Source organism: Saimiri boliviensis, chromosome 1 (genome assembly GCF_048565385.1).
Source record: "Saimiri boliviensis isolate mSaiBol1 chromosome 1, mSaiBol1.pri, whole genome shotgun sequence".
NCBI classification, from domain to species: Eukaryota; Metazoa; Chordata; class Mammalia; order Primates; family Cebidae; genus Saimiri; species Saimiri boliviensis.
In genome coordinates this window covers 169,839,621-169,856,145 of record NC_133449.1, presented here as the reverse complement: position 1 = coordinate 169,856,145, position 16,525 = coordinate 169,839,621, and the positions used below count along the sequence as shown (strand labels likewise).

The 16,525-nt window shown below is 45.4% G+C and overlaps 1 protein-coding gene across 25 annotated transcripts in view; it reads right to left on the bottom strand.

Moving 5' to 3' along the window:
• Positions 1 to 16,525, bottom strand: part of LOC101029820 (protocadherin gamma-C4) — a 186,330-nt gene that overhangs the window by 26,900 nt on the left and 142,905 nt on the right. The window contains exon 1 of one of the 25 annotated variants that reach the window (XM_010338141.3): positions 9,117 to 15,217. The exons of 21 other annotated variants lie outside the window; for them this stretch is intronic. In XM_010338141.3, coding sequence (XP_010336443.1) covers positions 9,117 to 11,546 — 2,430 coding nt within the window. In that variant the 5' untranslated portion in view covers positions 11,547 to 15,217. Of the gene's footprint in view, positions 2,737 to 9,116; positions 15,218 to 16,525 lie in introns of those variants that run through there. 3 more of the 25 variants (XM_010338180.3, XM_003920517.4, XM_074380845.1) reach the window with 3 other exon arrangements.

Here is a 16,525-nt window from a genome sequence, read left to right as displayed (position 1 = left end):
CTCTAGCCCATAGAGAAGATCAGAGGGTGGGCAGCTTGGGCGAACAGGCTCCCCTGCCATAGGTGCACTGGGTGACTTCACCATCATGAAGCTATCACTCCGAGTGGGTGCAGAAGCCAAGGGTGTACAGCCGTGAGAATGGCCTCCCACATCAACAAACTTGATAGGATCATCTGACCCTAGCTGGATTCGGAGGATCCCATTGGAAGGGGGAAGCCCCTCCCTCCTTCGAGATCTGGTGAGACAGGCACAGGTGCCAGCAGGAAAGCAGGTCACTCCACAGGCTGCCCCACGAAGACACTTAGAGAGTAGTGCCACGAATGAGCCAAAGGAGACGAAGCAAATTGCCACTAGGGACACAGCCAAGTAGAGGGTTAGACGAGATTCTCCTTCCCTTGGAGCTGAAGATTCTCGAAGATCTGGGACAACTGGATGAGTGTCTTCCTCTAAGGACACTAAGAGAGTAACAGAGGTAGAGAGTGGTGGGCTACCACTATCCTTTATCACAATGACCAGCTTCTGCGGCGGGAGGTCAGCTGGGATGGGAACAGCCGTCCGCACCTCCCCAGCATATCGAGAGACTGCAAACAGGCTGGGATCTGGGGCCTCCAGGAGCTGATAGGAAACCCATGCATTGTAACCTGAATCCAAGTCCACAGCAGTCACCTTTGTGATTAGGTGGCCAGCACCAACCGATGGAGGCAGTGCTTGGGGACATAAGGAACCAGGCCGGGCTCGAGGACGGAGCACAGCTGGGGCATTGTCATTGAGGTCCAGCACAAATAGACGAACTGTCACAGTGCTGCTAAGGGGTGGGTTGCCCCGATCCCGTGCCTGCACCTCAAACTGCAGTGTCTGGGTTTGCTCATAGTCAAAGGATCGAGTAGCATGAACAGCTCCTGTTTGGGGGTTCAGAGAGATGAAGGAGGAAGCTGACACATCTCGATTCCTGGGCTCTAGGAGTGAGTAGGAGATAAGCGCATTCAAGCCAGAGTCTGGGTCAGAGGCTGCAAGGGAGCAAAGCAGGTCCCCTGGGCGATTGTTCTCAGGAACAAACACCTCATGTGACCTCTGAAAGAAAGAGGGTGGATTATCATTCACATCTGAAATATTGAGGAAAATAGTTCTGTGGGTACTCAAAGGAGGGTTTCCAGCATCAGAAGCAGTGACCATGATGTCATAGCTAGATTTGGCCTCTCGATCCAAGGGTCCAGCAGTTACCAGGGAGAACTGGTTCCTGAAGGCAGACTTGAGGGCAAATGGCAAGTGGTCAGGAATGCGTAGGCTCACATCTCCATTTGACCCTGAGTCTGGATCCTGCACACTGATAAGTGCCACCACAGTGCCAGGTTCTGCACTCTCAGGGAGGGTTCCAAGCTCTGAGGTCACTGTGATGTAGGGGGCGTTGTCATTTACGTCCAGGAGATCCACTCGAAGGCTGCAATGTTGCTCCATGGCTGGAGAACCCCCATCTCGAGCCCGCACATCAAATTCATAGTAATTCTCACTCTCAAAGTCTAGGGGCCCCAAAAGAGTAAGCTTTCCCGTAGTGGGGTGCAGGCTAAAGAGGTTTCTCACACGATCAGGGGTATGACCACTGAAATAAAAGGTGACGTTACCACTGGGACCCAGGTCCGGGTCGGAGGCATTGAGCTGGATGAGCACCATGCCCGCTGGCGCGCTCTCCAACACACTAATCCTGTAGCTGGATTGCTGGAAGGCTGGGGCGTTGTCGTTTACGTCCAGCACGGATACCCGGAGCTCTGCGGTGCCAGATCTCGGCGGGTTCCCTCCATCCACAGCAGTCAGCACCAGGCGGTAGTCCGATTGCTTCTCCCGATCTAAAGGCTTCTCCAGGAGTAGCTCTGGGACCAGGCTGCCGTCGCTGCGCTTCTTCACATCCAGCGCAAAGTGTTCATTGGAGCTCAGCCTATAGCTGCTAATGGAATTGCTTCCCACATCAGCATCCTGAGCCTTTTCCAACGGGAAACGCTGTCCTGGAGGAGCTGCCTCCCCAATTTCCAAGTCCAGCTGCTGCCGTGGAAAACGGGGGGCGTGATCATTCACATCTACGATCTCTACCTCTGCTCGGTACATTTCCAAAGGACCTTCCGTGACAAACTCCAGGGGCACGATGCAGCTGGCACTGAGCCCACACAGTGCCTCTCGGTCGATTGGGTTCTTGATGAGCAGGGCTCCGCTGTCCAAATCCACACGGAAGTGTCTTTGGTTCACCTCTCCAGCGACCTGCAGCCTGCGAGCTGACAGACTGTCCGTATCCAGCAGGAAATCTTGGGCGACATTCCCTACAAAAGTCCCTTCCTGTGACTCCTCTGGGACCGGGTAGCGGATCTGCCCACAAACGTAACCCAGGTGGTAAAAGAGGAACAAAAGGGTAGCCCCCCGCCAGATTTCTGCCCAGCTTCTCACCTTGCGGAGCATTGCTGCCGCCGCTAATTCTCTACTTGCTCCTGAGACGCGGATGAAGCCGACCCGCCCCAAACAGCCACAGCAGCTGGAGACACCTATCTCCCTTTCCCCGCGCCAGCTCTGGCGCGGCTCGGCCGGCGCGGTAAGGGTTACGCGCCGTTTTTGCTGGTGGCGGGGTAGATTTGTCTGCCTTGCACCACCCGATTGGTAGACAGCGGCTCCCGGGCTCAGCCAATAGGCTGAGCAGAGAACGTCCCAACAGCAGCAGGGTTAATGCGTCGCAGCACTGTGGGGGAAAAAGCCCACCCTACCCTCCTCGCTCCCCCACCCCCCAAAAAACCCAACCTATCTTTTCGCCTTCCTCCCGCTCGACAGCATGTTTTTCTACGGATTGTTACCTCTGTGGAGAGGCAGACAACATAAATGGGTTTTTCTTTTTTTTTTTTTCCTAACACACCAACTGACCCCGCCCCTTTTCGGCGGGGAAAACAGCCACAGCCTGAGCCCTAGCAACCTGCGGCCCACTGAGAGAGAGAGAGAGTAGCCATTGGAGAGTGGTCACTTTGTACAAGCCAGTGCTGTCATCAACCAGTATTCTAAATGAGTAGCTTCCGTCTCAGTCCGATTGTATTGGAGCAACTGCTAATTAGAACCACTGCCATATATTCAAAACTCTGCCCTTCTGCAGATTATTCAAAAACGGATCCATCTCTTTGCAGAAAAGGCTTACACATTAATGTAGATAATTAAATTTATGCAGTACAGGTTTTCATTGTAACAGGAGACACAGCGGAAACCAAACCTCTCTTATTCAGACATTTGCTAGTGATACTCTAGATACACTAGATTACCATTCATTGATTTCAAGGACAGTATAGAAGCACGGTGGAGGAAGTCAAGAGAGGGAGATGTTTCAAAACAGTAAAGAATCAGTGTGTCTGGGAGGTGCTAAGGACCAGTTCTCATTATCTGGCAGAATGCTAATGTTCACAAATTTAACAGCTTCCTTGAATGATTGAGATCAGCTACCAACAGCATCGTGCCTACAAATTCCCTTAATTTGACACCAAGGTATTCTTGATATGTTGTTAATTACCAACAGAGACCATTTCAAAAGAGCAAGCTTTTCACTTGGCCCCAAGGGACCTCTTGGAGCTGGAGACTTTATCTCACCCCACCCCCATCCTCATCCAGACCTCCCAGCAGCCTAGCTACTCCCCTGCACAACAAGCACAGAAACAGCACACTTCACACTGTAGGTACGTGCAACCTGCAATCTGAGTGGCAAACACACCAGAGCACAGAGAGAGAGAAAAATCCAGCCTGATCTGGACATGAGATTTCTTAATTCAATCAAGTCCTTACCTAGGTTACACTGGCTGCCAAAAAAAAGCAGTAACCACTGAGTTCTTATCTTCCCCCAAATTTTTTTCAAGCCCTAGATCTTCAGGAATATCCTTTTGACTATGGTGGGAACCAACATTCTGATCTCAAAGAGAGGAATCTGGTTTTTTGTGTTCTTTTACACACACACACACACACACACACATACACACACACACACAAACACATCCCTAAACCTTCTCCCATGGGAGTAATGGAGATGTAAACCAGCCTGATCTATTAGGTGTTTATGCCAGAATTCACTGTCTCTGTGCATGGCACTGTCATCTACCCAGCTGCCTTACTCAGAATCTAGGGAGATCAACCTTGACTCATCCCTGCTCCTCACTTCCTATATCATGTCAATCAACAAGTCCTGATGATTTTATTGTAGTCATCTCCCTCCATCTGAACTGTCACTGTGCTGGTTCAAGCATTTATCAATCTTCTCTTCAAATATTGCAATAGCTTTCAAACTGATGTCTGCCTCCAGTCCCAATGTCCCCAGTCCATTTCACTTATGACTGACAGAAAAATCTTTCTAAAATAAACAAAAAACCCTGATGATATCATATATATGTCAGTTCAAAATTCTGCAATGACTAACATCTATATGGAATAAAATAAAAACTCCTTGGGATGGCCTAAAAGTAACTCAGGATCTGACTCTTGCCTACTTGCTTTACATCATGTCCTACAAAGACTGTCTGTTTTACACACACACCTTTTTTTTTTTTTTTTTTTTTTTTTTTTTTTTTTTTTAGATGAAGTCTCATTCTGTTACCCAGGCTGGAGTGTGGTGGCATGATACTGGCTCACTGCAACCTCCGCCTCCTGGGTCCAAGTGATTATCCTGCTTCAGCCTCCCAAGTAGCTGGGATTACAGGCAGCTGCCACCACACCTGGCTAACTTTCTGTATTTTTAGTAGAGACAGGGTTTCACCATGTTGGCCAGGCTGGTTTCAAACTCCTGACCTCAAGTGATCCACCCACCTTGGCCTCCCAAAGTGTTAAGAATTAAAGGTGTGTGCCTGGCCACACTTTAAGGCTCAGTGATACTGAAATATCATAATCCCTCTGCATGGAATTCCTTGCAATGACCCTTCCCTGCGCTGTCCTTTCCCCTTTATGATCTGACAAACTACTACACAACCTTTAGTTCATAGCTCAAGCATCACCACCTCTATCATTTCTTCCTGATTTCCCCAGGCTGACTTAGGTGTTTCTTTCCTTTTGGTCCCACTGCATATCTCCATTATCTTTTTTATTTTTATTTTTTGCATGTCTATCTCCTATGGTACTCTGGGTACCAGAATGATGTCTTTTAATTGTTTATAGTGTCTGGCACATAGGGAAGCTAATAAATAGTGAATATTGGTATTATTTTTAGTTCAACAAATAGTTGTTGAGAACTTGCTCTGTACAGGCACTTTATATGCATTACTTTTCACTCTCACAACACTTTTGCAAAGTCAATATTCTCTTTATTTTATAGGTGAGGAAACTGGAGTCTAAAGATATTAAGAGACTTATCTAAAGTTAAACAACTAATATGTGCAGTACTATACTTACATTAGCAAGTACACATCAAAACAAGTATCCAGTCTGTTTTACTAGAACTGGAGCATCATAAAGCCTTAATCCTACATATCTTTGACTTGACATTTTTATGCCAGCCATATGATTCTCCCCACTCTAGATTTTTAAAAAATTTTTATTTTATTTTACTTTATTATTATTATTATTTTTTGTTTGAGATGGAGTGAGTTTTGTTGTTGCCAAGGCTGGAATGCATGGCATGATCTTGGCTCATGGCAACCTCCACCTCCCAGGTTCAAGCGATTCTCCTGCCTCAGCCTCCCAAGTACCTGGAATTATAGGCACCCACCACCACACCTGGCTAACTTTTGTATTATTATTATTATTATTTTTAGACAGAGTTTCATTCTTATTGCCCAGACTGGAGTACAACAGTGTGATCTTGGCTCACCACAATCTCCAGCTCCCAGGTTCAAGTGATTCTCCTGCCTCAGCCTTCCATGTAGCTGGGATTACAGGCATGGGCCACCACACCCAGCTAATTTTTTATATTTTTAGTAGAGATGGGGTTTCTCCATGTTTGTCAGGCTGGTTTTGAACTCCTGACCTCAGGTGATCCACCCACCTCGGCCTCCCAAAGTGCTGGGATTACAGGCGTGAGCCACTGTGCCTGGCCAACTTTTGTATTTTTAGTAGAGATGGAGTTTTGCCATGCTGGCCAGGTGGATCTTGAACTCCTAACCTCAAATGATCCACCTGCCTTGGCCTCCCAAAGTGCTGGGATTACAGGCATAAGCGAGTTCGCCCAGCCCCATCTCTAGATTTTTACTGAGACAGAATTCACATACCATACAATTCACATATTTAAAGTGTACAATCCACTGGTTTTCAGTATATTTACATATACCAAACCGATGCAATCATCACCACAATCTAATTATACAACAATTTTGTCACATCCCTCCAAAAAGAACGAAATACCTATTGAATAGCTGTAGATGTTTAAAGAATAGTTGCCCAGGTGCTAGCAGTTTAGGAAGGTTTTTCTCTTTAGATGACTGAAATACCATTTTATGTTGTCCTACAGAGATCTTTTAGAACTATTCTATGTAATACTTTAAGGTTGGGAGATCTTACCATGTTTTTAAACAAATTGGGCCTGGTCCAATAAAGTTGGATCCTGGTTCTACGAATACCAGGATAACACTTTGCTTCACAAATGTGCTAAATGATGGATTGGCAGGTTCTAGAGTAGTTGTTTTCAAATTTGTCTGTACATTAGGACCAAGCGGGGGCCTTCAAAAAATTATGATGCCCATATCCCACCCCAAGAGATTGTGCTTTAATTGGTTGGGGGGTAATCTGGGTTTCAGAATTTTTAAGAGGTCACTAGGTGATTTTAATGTCAACCAAGTTTGAGAACATTGTTCTAGGAAAAAGGCCAGTTGTTGTCAAAGCTGACCAAAAGAGCAGCAGCTGTTTCTTGCTGGCTTTCATCCTTTTTTAGCCTTTTCATATGTGCTTCTATTTTGGCATTTTTGGTTGTTCCCATATGCTTATTTCCAAGGTGTGTTTAAGATTTTAGGTGGGTGAAGAACTAATAAAAATAATAATAGTAATAGCTAATAATTATTTTTTTTGACAGGCTCTCACTTTATTGCCATGGTTGAAGAGTAGTGGTACAATCACAGCTGACTGTAGCTTCAACCTCCCAGGCTCAAGCAATTTTCTCACTGCAGCCTCCCAAGTAGCTGGTACCACAGGTGCATGCCAACACGCCCAGCTAATGAAAAAAAAATTTTTTTTTGAGACAGAGTCTCTGTCACCCAGGCTGGAGTGCAGTGGTGCAATCTTGGCTTACTACAACCTCTGCCTCCTAGGTTCAAGTGATTCTCCTGCCTCAGCCTCCTGAGTAGATGGGATTACAGGCACATGCCACCATGCCTGGCTAATTTTTGTATTTTTAGTACAGACAGGGTTTCATCATGTTAGTTAGGCTCATCTCGAACTCCTGATCTTGTGATCCACCTGCTGCAGACTCCCAAAGTTCTGGGATTACAGGAATGAGCCACTGTGCCCAGCCCCCAATTTTTTTTTTTTTTGGTAGAGACAGGGTCTCACCATGTTGCCCAGGCTGGTCTTGAACTCCTGGCCTCAAGCAATCTTCCCACCTCAGCCTCCCAAAATGCTGGGAGCTGGCTAATAACTTTTTAACAGTTATGACATGCCAGGCATTGTGCTAAGCACTTTGCACACATTATACCATGCATGAATCTTATAAAACACTTATTATTCCCTTTTGCATTTTTGGAGGAGGCTTAGAAAGGAGATGAGTAACTTGGCCACAGATTCATAGTATAGTTGGTAAGTAGCAGAACTTCATTTATCTAACTGCTAAATCCAAGAGTTGATAGTAATGATGCACTGAGTAATAAAATAACAGTGGTTCTCCTACAGTTGAGAGTATGTATAGGGTTTTCTCCAGAGCAAAGGCCTTGCAGTCACCTTACGTGGATACTGTGCCTTGGACGGTATCCTTGCATACCACCCTAAATGAATGCTTTACCTTTCTAAGGATATGAATTTCTCTACCTTTCACATTGTACATACACTTAAGAAAAACAAGGCTGGAAGGACAGGGACTGACACTGGAGGCACCAAAAAGATTCTCCTTTTGTAGTTCCTGGTTTTTTTGTTGTTGTTGTTATTGTTAAAGAGACAGGGTTTCCTGATATTGCCTAGGCTGGAATGTAGTGGCTATTCACAGGTGTGATCCCACTACCGGATAGCACAGCAGTTTTGACCTTCTCCATTTCCAACCCAGGCCAGTTTATCCCCTCTTAAGCCACCTGATGGCCCTGCCTTCCCAAGAGGTCACTGTATTCATGCTGAACTTAGTGCAGACAACAGTGGATTGATCAATAGATCAGCATAGTGCACCACAGCCCAGAACTCCTGGGCTCAAGCAATCCTCCTGTCTCAGCCACTGAGTAGCTGGAACTACAGGTGTACACCACTGAGTCTGGCTACCTTGTGCTTTTTGTGTTTGTGTCATCTAGATTTATTTTCAAAATAAATTATTACTTTTATAATTGAAAGTGGTTATCTTTGGGTTTGGAGATTATAGTTTTAATTTTTAAAATACTTTTCTGTATTTTCCAGCAAACATGCATCACTGTTATAAGGTAATTTGTAAGTAGGGTGCACATTATTTCCAGTAGAGCACTTGAAATAAAATTTAAAGGATGCCCAGAATTTCATTCCGTTCATAGAAAATTACCTGAGAATGAGATACAGGATCTGTGTAAACAAAGGAAAATTATTTTAAAACTATTAGTTTTAATACAAACATCACAATCACTTGAAAGGTGGGGTAATGACGTAGTTTTTGTATTCCTAGAAGCTGCCACTGGTTAGAGGTATCCAGCAACTTATTCCTAATGTAAACTACACCAAGCCAAACTCTGATTGCTGAGATCTTGTGTTTTGTCTGAACCACCCCTTAGCAAGATTGGTCAGTTGTGATAGCAAATGAGTGCTGAGGATATAAATTGGGTCCACAGATGAGTCAAGTATCTCCCCCTGAAATGCAGGCCACCATTTCACAAAGGCACTAAATTTGATCTAGGAAAGGTCAGGTGAAAGTTTGAATGCATAATCAGGAAAACATCTTCATCACTAAAAAAGCAGCTCCATTCCTTCCTCAGTATGATGTAGAAATCAAAAAGCACTAACAGGGTCAAGCATGACTTGCTAATCCTTACCTGTCCGGGAGGGGCGCTCTCTGCACCCAACACCTGCCTATAGAACACGGGATCGCAGCTCCGCAGCGTGTTCTGGCGGCTGGCCAGTGGGCTGGCTGCACCAGGTTTCTTCAGCAGCGGGTCGCTGCGGCGAGAGTCCGTGGTGAGATACACCTGATGGTAAAGTTGCGGCGACATCAGGCCTCCCCTCACGGCGTCCGCGTGCAAGGAGGGCCCTGGTGTTCGGTACAGTGAGCTCACCGGGGCTCGGTATAGGTCTCTGGATTGCTTCCACTTGTAAACTTTGAATATGATTACTCCGAACGCTGTGACCACGAACCCCACAGAAACCAGGATTAGAGAAAGAAGTAGATAAAAGGTGAGATTTTTGTTCTGCTCCCGGGGGGCAGAGCCGGAGGGGAAATCGGCTCGGGCCTCAGGAGAGTCCTCGGTTACTGACACAGTGAGGGTAGCGGTGGTGGACAGCGAAGGCTCCCCATTGTCTTTGATCAAGACCGTGAGAGTCTGCCTGGGTGAATCTGTGTCCTGGACTGGACGGGCAGTGCTGATTTGACCAGTGTGGAGCCCTATGGCAAAAAGGCTCTGGTTAGAGGCTCCCAATAGACTGTAGGAGAGCCAGGCATTGTGCCCTGCATCTGCGTCCCAGCCTACCACCCGTGACACTAGGTGGCCTGCTGCGGTACCTCGAGGCAGCATCTCCACCGAGCTCCCACCTGGCCGAGGATATAGGACCTGGGGGGCATTGTCATTGCGATCAGTGACAAATATGTTCACGCTGATGTTGGTGGCCAGGACCGGGGTGCCCCCATCGCTGATATGAGCTGTTAATTCAAATTCCCGTCGATCCTCGTAGTCTAAGGGCACCAAGGATGATACTATGCCATTGTCACGATTTATTGTGAAATAGCGACCCACTAGCCCGGTTTCAGCTCCTTGCTCCAAGAGAAAGAAAGAAAGCCGAGCATTCTGCGGGGCGTCGGGGTCCCAGACACTAAGGTTTAGTATTGGAGCCCCTGGGAGGTTGTTTTCTTCAATGTAAACGTCGTAGGAAGATTGAGACGATTGTGGAGGGTTGTCATTGATGTCGGACACTTGAACACGCACTATTGTAAGGGCTGAGAGGGAAGGAGTTCCCGCATCTCGGGCGGTGATGCTGAGGTTGTATTCTGGCACAGTCTCCCGATCCAGGTCTGCACTGGTTTTCAAAGTGAAGTAATTCTTGAGGGAAGAAGTAAGGCTGAAAGGTAGACCTGGTGGAACTTCGCAGGTCACCAGCCCGTTCTCGCCAGCATCAAGGTCAGTCACACTGAGCAAAGCGATGACAGTTCCCAGAGGGGCATCCTCGGGTACTGGGCTATACACGGAGGTGACTGTGATCTCCGGGGCATTGTCATTCACATCCACAACTTCCACCAACACTTTGCAATGTGCTCCTTCGGGATTGGCGCCCTTGTCTTTGGCCTGGATGTAAATCTCGTGGAGTTTGGTGTCCTCGAAGTCCAGTCGACCCTTGATTGTCAGCACCCCGGTTACAAGGTCTAAGGCGAATAATTCCCGCACGCCGGCGCGGTTGTGGCTGCCGAAGGAGTAAATAATTTCACCGTTGGGGCCTTCATCCAGATCAGTTGCAAGGACTTGCACCACGCGCGTGCCGGGAGGTGCATCCTCCAGGACGCGCGCCCGGTACAAGGACTGGTTGAAGACAGGCGCATTGTCATTCGCGTCCAGTACCGTGATGTGGATAGGCAGGCTGGCGGAGAGAGCCGGGGTCCCTCCGTCCAACGCGGTCAGTACTAACTGGAGACTAGGCTCTCGTTCTCGGTCCAGGGCTCGCTCCAGCACCAGCTCCGCGTACTTGGTGCTGTCCTCCCGCGTCTGCACGCGAAGCGCAAAGTATTCATTTCGACTCAGCTCATAGGTTTGTAAAGAGTTGCTTCCCACATCGGGATCGTGCGCGCTCTCGAGCGGAAAGCGCGTCCCCGGCGCCATGGCCTCGCTAATCTCCAATTTCATTTCCCGGGTAGGGAAAGCAGGATTGTTGTCGTTGATGTCCTGGATCACCACTTCCACGCTGAACAGCTCCAGCGGGTTCTCCACTACCAACTCCAGAGTTACAGTGCAAGAGGGCAGTGTCCCACACAGCTCCTCTCGATCCAGACGGTCGTTCACGAACATCTCTCCAGTCTCCCGGTTCACCTCAAAGAATTTTCGGCTAGCTCCAGACACCACCCGGAGCCTCCGGGCTGACAGACTACCGAGATCCAAACCAAGATTCGCGACCACATTGCCCACAGCGAAACCCTTCTCTCTTTCCTCCAGGATCTCATAGTGAATGACGGTGGAAGCCTTGTTCAAGGCACTAAGCAGAAGCAAAACTCCCACTACCCTCCCGGTGCTTACCAGTCCTCTCCTCCAGGCCTCTGAGACCATCTCACTCAAAAGCAGTTCCTCTTAGCGGGGTCCAGATCGTCCCTGCGATGTCGCTGAGAAACTTTCAGCGGGTTAGCGCTCCGGCGCTGGGCGCCGAGTCCGACATGGCTTTCTGGATGCCGTTGATTTGCTCGCCGGCTGTTCAGTCTCTGCCTCATCCCGGGGCGCAGAAAGGGGACGGGCCGGGGCCCGATCTCCAGCGTCTTCATTGGCCGACAGCGGCACACAGAGTCCCAGCCAATAACTGCACGAAGAATGAGCTAGCGCCGGGCTCTCGGAGCAGGACACGCGCTAGCGCCAGGAACTTCACTTTCCTTTGGCTTCTTTCCAGAGTTTCCAGTCAAAGCGCCTTGCCAGTATCTGTGCACAGGAAACCTACCTTAGCGAAAGCCAGCCGCGGGGCAATGAGGCTAGCCGTTCTGCAAGTCTCCAGTCCAAATCAAGACACGTTAAACACTTGAATCGCTTTCTTTGATCACAGGAAGGGGGATCGAACCAAACCGAAAACGACGCAACGTTGTCTGGGAAAACATCAACAAATTTGGTTTGTTGGAAGACAGACAATTAGCCGGACTCTATTTGTAAGGAGGCATTTAGCATTTCCGTGGAGACATTAATAATTTCAGTTTTATCTCTTACCAAATGAAACTAGCATTCCCTGTCATTTCCTCACTTTCTGGAGCTACTATCAAATTAACAGGAGCTACTATCTGTCGGTTTAACTCTGTCTTATAAAATTTTAAAGTACAACTCAGATTTTATTTCTTTTAAAACTCGGTGTCATTGTTAGCTCTCATTTTTTAGGAACCACGGAGAAATTAAAAATTTCCCTACCCTGTCTTTCACAAGAAGCATGATCTCAATCGTAGAGCATAATCTGTTGTTTCCCTTTACTTGATCAATCCTTTTCCCAAGATCCTGGGTACTATAAGCCACAAGAAGTTGCACTGCTAATGAAGAAGAAGACAGAGAAGATTTTAAAAGGAAAAAAAGCCAGACCTATTTACCACCTAGTATTTTTATAAAATTATTGAAATAATGGCAGCAATGCTTCACAAATCTTTAGAGAAATACGAAGCCTTTAGCCACAGAATAAAGAGCCTTGAGTTTTCTGGATTTAGAACTGTAGTCACCAAACAAAATTGCAGTGATTAAGAGAGTGAATGAGAGTCCAGTGTGATATAAGCTAGAGTTGAGATGTATATCCTTGAACAAGAAACTAGCCTCTAAGGGTTCCTGTATTCCTATTCTATTAAATGAAGAAGTCAGGTAAAGAACTTGGCACAGAGTAAGCCTCAATTAATGATGCAAACCATCCCATTAGATGTAAAGTGTTAGAGCCTCATACTATCTCTGTATACTTGTTTTGGACATCACTTTGATTGCATAGAGTCCTTTTGAAGTATAACAGAAACTTGAAGTGGAGGTTATGTAGGTGGAGAGGTAGGCACATAGGTTAGGTAGATAGATAAGAAGTAAGGATATATAGGATATATCTCGAAGAGATGAAAAGCCATATATGACCTATATTTCCACGTCTTTAACACTTGAATTCATCTCTGAAAACTCCCAGGTTTAAATGCTCAAGTTTGATAATTAGCCAGACCACCAAGAGGGCTGATAGACATCAGAAGATTTGGAATTTAGAATATATAGTATAGCCCAGTCACTTGCTACTCAAAGTGTGAGGACCAGTGGTCTAGGCATCGGCTGGGGAACTTGTTAGAAATGCAGAAATGCTCTCCTTCAGACCTACTGAGCCATGATTTACATTTTAACAAAACACCAGGGTGATCTGAAAACACATTAAAGTTTGACAAGCACTGATCTAATGGGTTATTCAGAGATACACAGGTTTATCAATCTTTTTTTTTACTACATTCAGCATCACTTAATTCACAATCTGTTTTTTGAAAATCAGCTTTTAAAAGTGTAAGCAGCTTTCTCAATAATAAGGCCTGTCATTTTCTTGATAATAAGACCTGTAGTTTTCTGAGGCTTTTGTTGTTGCTCGTTTCTTGGTTTTTGTTTCTGACACAGGATTTCACTCTGTCACCCAGGCTAGAGTACAGTGGAACAATCATAGCTCACTGCAATCTCCAACTTCTCCGGCTCAAGGGATCCTCGTACCTCAGACTTCTGAGTAGCTAGGACTACAGGCGTAAGCCACTGCACTCAGATCATAGTTTTCTTAAGACCTCTTCATGAACCAACAGAACCCTTGTGTATCCATTCTCCACAATAACGATGTTGATCTTCCTAAAATTTTAATTGGCTCACACAATTCTCCAGCTACTCCTCAGTAGCATCGTACTGCTCTTGAATGAAAATACCAAATCCTTTGCATAGTGTCCGAGTTCTCCTGTCTTCTCTGTCTCTCTCACTATACTCCATTTCACTGCTTTGATTGTGGTCAGAACCCCAGCCCTTCCCTGCCTCAGGGCCTTCACACAGGCTGCTCTTTTGCCAGGAATGCTGCTTTCTCCTTCCTCCCTTTGCTTTGCTAATTTCTATGAATCTTTCCTGTCCATTGAATTTGGCACAACTTTAAATTTTATAATTATTTTTGCTTAAGCAAAATGTCTGCTTCTCCCACTGAAGAAAAAAAAAAAAAAGCTCCAGGAGGGCAGGGACCATGCTATTTTGGTGGCCACTTGTATCCCCACAGTCTAGCACAGGAGGCACTTAATGCTTATTAACATAGCAATCTTTATGCTAATGGCATAGTATAATAATCATAGCATACACTAAGGACTATATATGTATTCATTTGTGTGGACCCAATCTCCCTGGAAATAAGCATTTTTGGAAGATACATTTACTCCTTCAAGTTACCAGTGGGCCTAATGAAACTATTTCCTAGCCCTAATGATCTGAAGAGATAATATAGTTTGCCAAAGAGCTAAGTAAAGTGTGGTAATACAATTCACAGTGGATAATAAACAAAGATGCCATAACATGTTCTATCACTTATTTCTAGGGGAAGTGGAAGGACCAGTATACAGGAATTATATACTGATTCAACACAATTTCCCAGTCTTTATCTTTTTTCTTCTCTCTTTTATAATTTCAAGAGAGCTTCTGATCAATGGGATGCAGCATTTATAACATAATTTTAAAATAGAAAATGGATATATTATATGATCGAGGTAAGGTCTTAGTGTCAAAAAGATTCAAATTCCAATACTGGATATTATACCTAGTAGCTATGTAACCATGAAACTTTTATTTTTAGCTTTTCTTTTATTGTATTTATCTATAAAATGGAAATAATAATGGGACTCATTGATATAACCACAGACATGTCAATCATTTAAAAAATCTTTTAACAGTTTTCTACATACAATATAGTGCCCCTATACAATGCAGAGATTTTGAATGAATTTATACGGTAATGCAACCACCACAATCCAGTTTTAGAATATGCTCATGATCCCCAAAATTTCCCTCATGCCTGTCTGTAGTCAATCTTCCTACCTACAGCGTCAGGCAACCATCGTTTCGCTTTTTCCAGATATTTTATTAAAAAGGAATTATAAAATAGGTAATCTTTTATATGTCTTCTATATAACATAGCATAATGTCAAATTCAGCTTTTAACCACACCCTCAGATGTGTTAGGTCTCTAACCTTCCTCACCTGGTAAGTGGCACTTCTATTCCAGCCAGAATTTCAGAAGTAATTTTTAATATTTTTTTCTGCATCCCCACATCCAGTAAATTATGAATCCATAGCAATGCTTACTACTCCCAAAATATATTTTGAAACTATCAATTACTAACCCTATCTATTGCCACTCCTGAGTCTAAGTCACCTTAATGCTGTCATAGTTTCCTTGGTGTTATTCTTACTCCCACTTTTGCATTCCCTAAATTCCATTTCACATGCAGAGACCTGAGTAATCTTTTGAAAATGTACATGAGATTATACACCTTCCTTGCTAAAAACATAACTAGAACTAGCTACATAACTTTTAAAATGAGTGCAAAATAAAAGTAGGGGCCTTGGAGGCCGAGCGTGGTGGGTCACACCTGTAATCCCAGCACTTTAGGAGACCAAGATGGGCAGATTACTTAAGATCAGGAGTTTGAGAGCAGCCTGGACAACATGACAAAACCCTGTCTTTACTAAAAATCAAAAAATTAGCCAGGCGTGATGGTGGGCGCCTGTAATCCTAGCTACTATGGAGGTTGAGGCAGGAGAATCACTTGAATCCAGGAGGCAGAGGTTGCAGTGAGCCAAGATCACACCACTGTACTCCAGCCTGGACAACAGAGGGACACAGAAAGGGAAAAAGAAAGAAAGAAGGAAAGAAAGAAAGAAAGAAAGAAAGAAAGAAAGAAAGAAAGAAAGAAAGAAAGGAAGGAAGGAAGGAAGGAAGGAAGGAAGGAAGGAAGGAAGGAAGGAAAGAAAGAAAGAAAGAAAAAGAGTGAGTGAGGAAGGGAGGGAGGGAGGGAAGGAAGGAAGAAAGAAGGGGGCTTGGGTTTCTTATTAAAAATAATTGAGCAGGCATGATGGCTCATGCCTGTAGTCCCAGCACTTTGGGAAGCTGAGGCGGGAGAATCACTTGAGGCCAGGAATTTGAGAGCAATCTCAGCAACACAGTGAGAGCCCCATCTCTACAAAAACAAAAGCAAACAAACAAAAAACTTATCTGAGCATGATGGCGTGTGTTTGTTGTCCTAACTACTCAGAAGGCTGAAGTGGGAGGATCACTTGAACCCAGGAGTTCAAGGCTGTAGTGAGTCCACTGCACTCCAGCCTGGGTGACACAGCAAGACCCTGACTCAAAAAAAAAATTATTAAAAATTTCAAGATTGTAACAGCAGAGCCCTAACCAAAGGGTAATGAGGAAGCAAGGGGTCCCTTCTAAGCATGAAGCCCGTATCACAGGTCACATGCCCATGAAGCTGACCTTGCTTTGCATAAAGGAAACTCTCAATAAATATTACCTAATATATATTTTAATATTAGCTAAC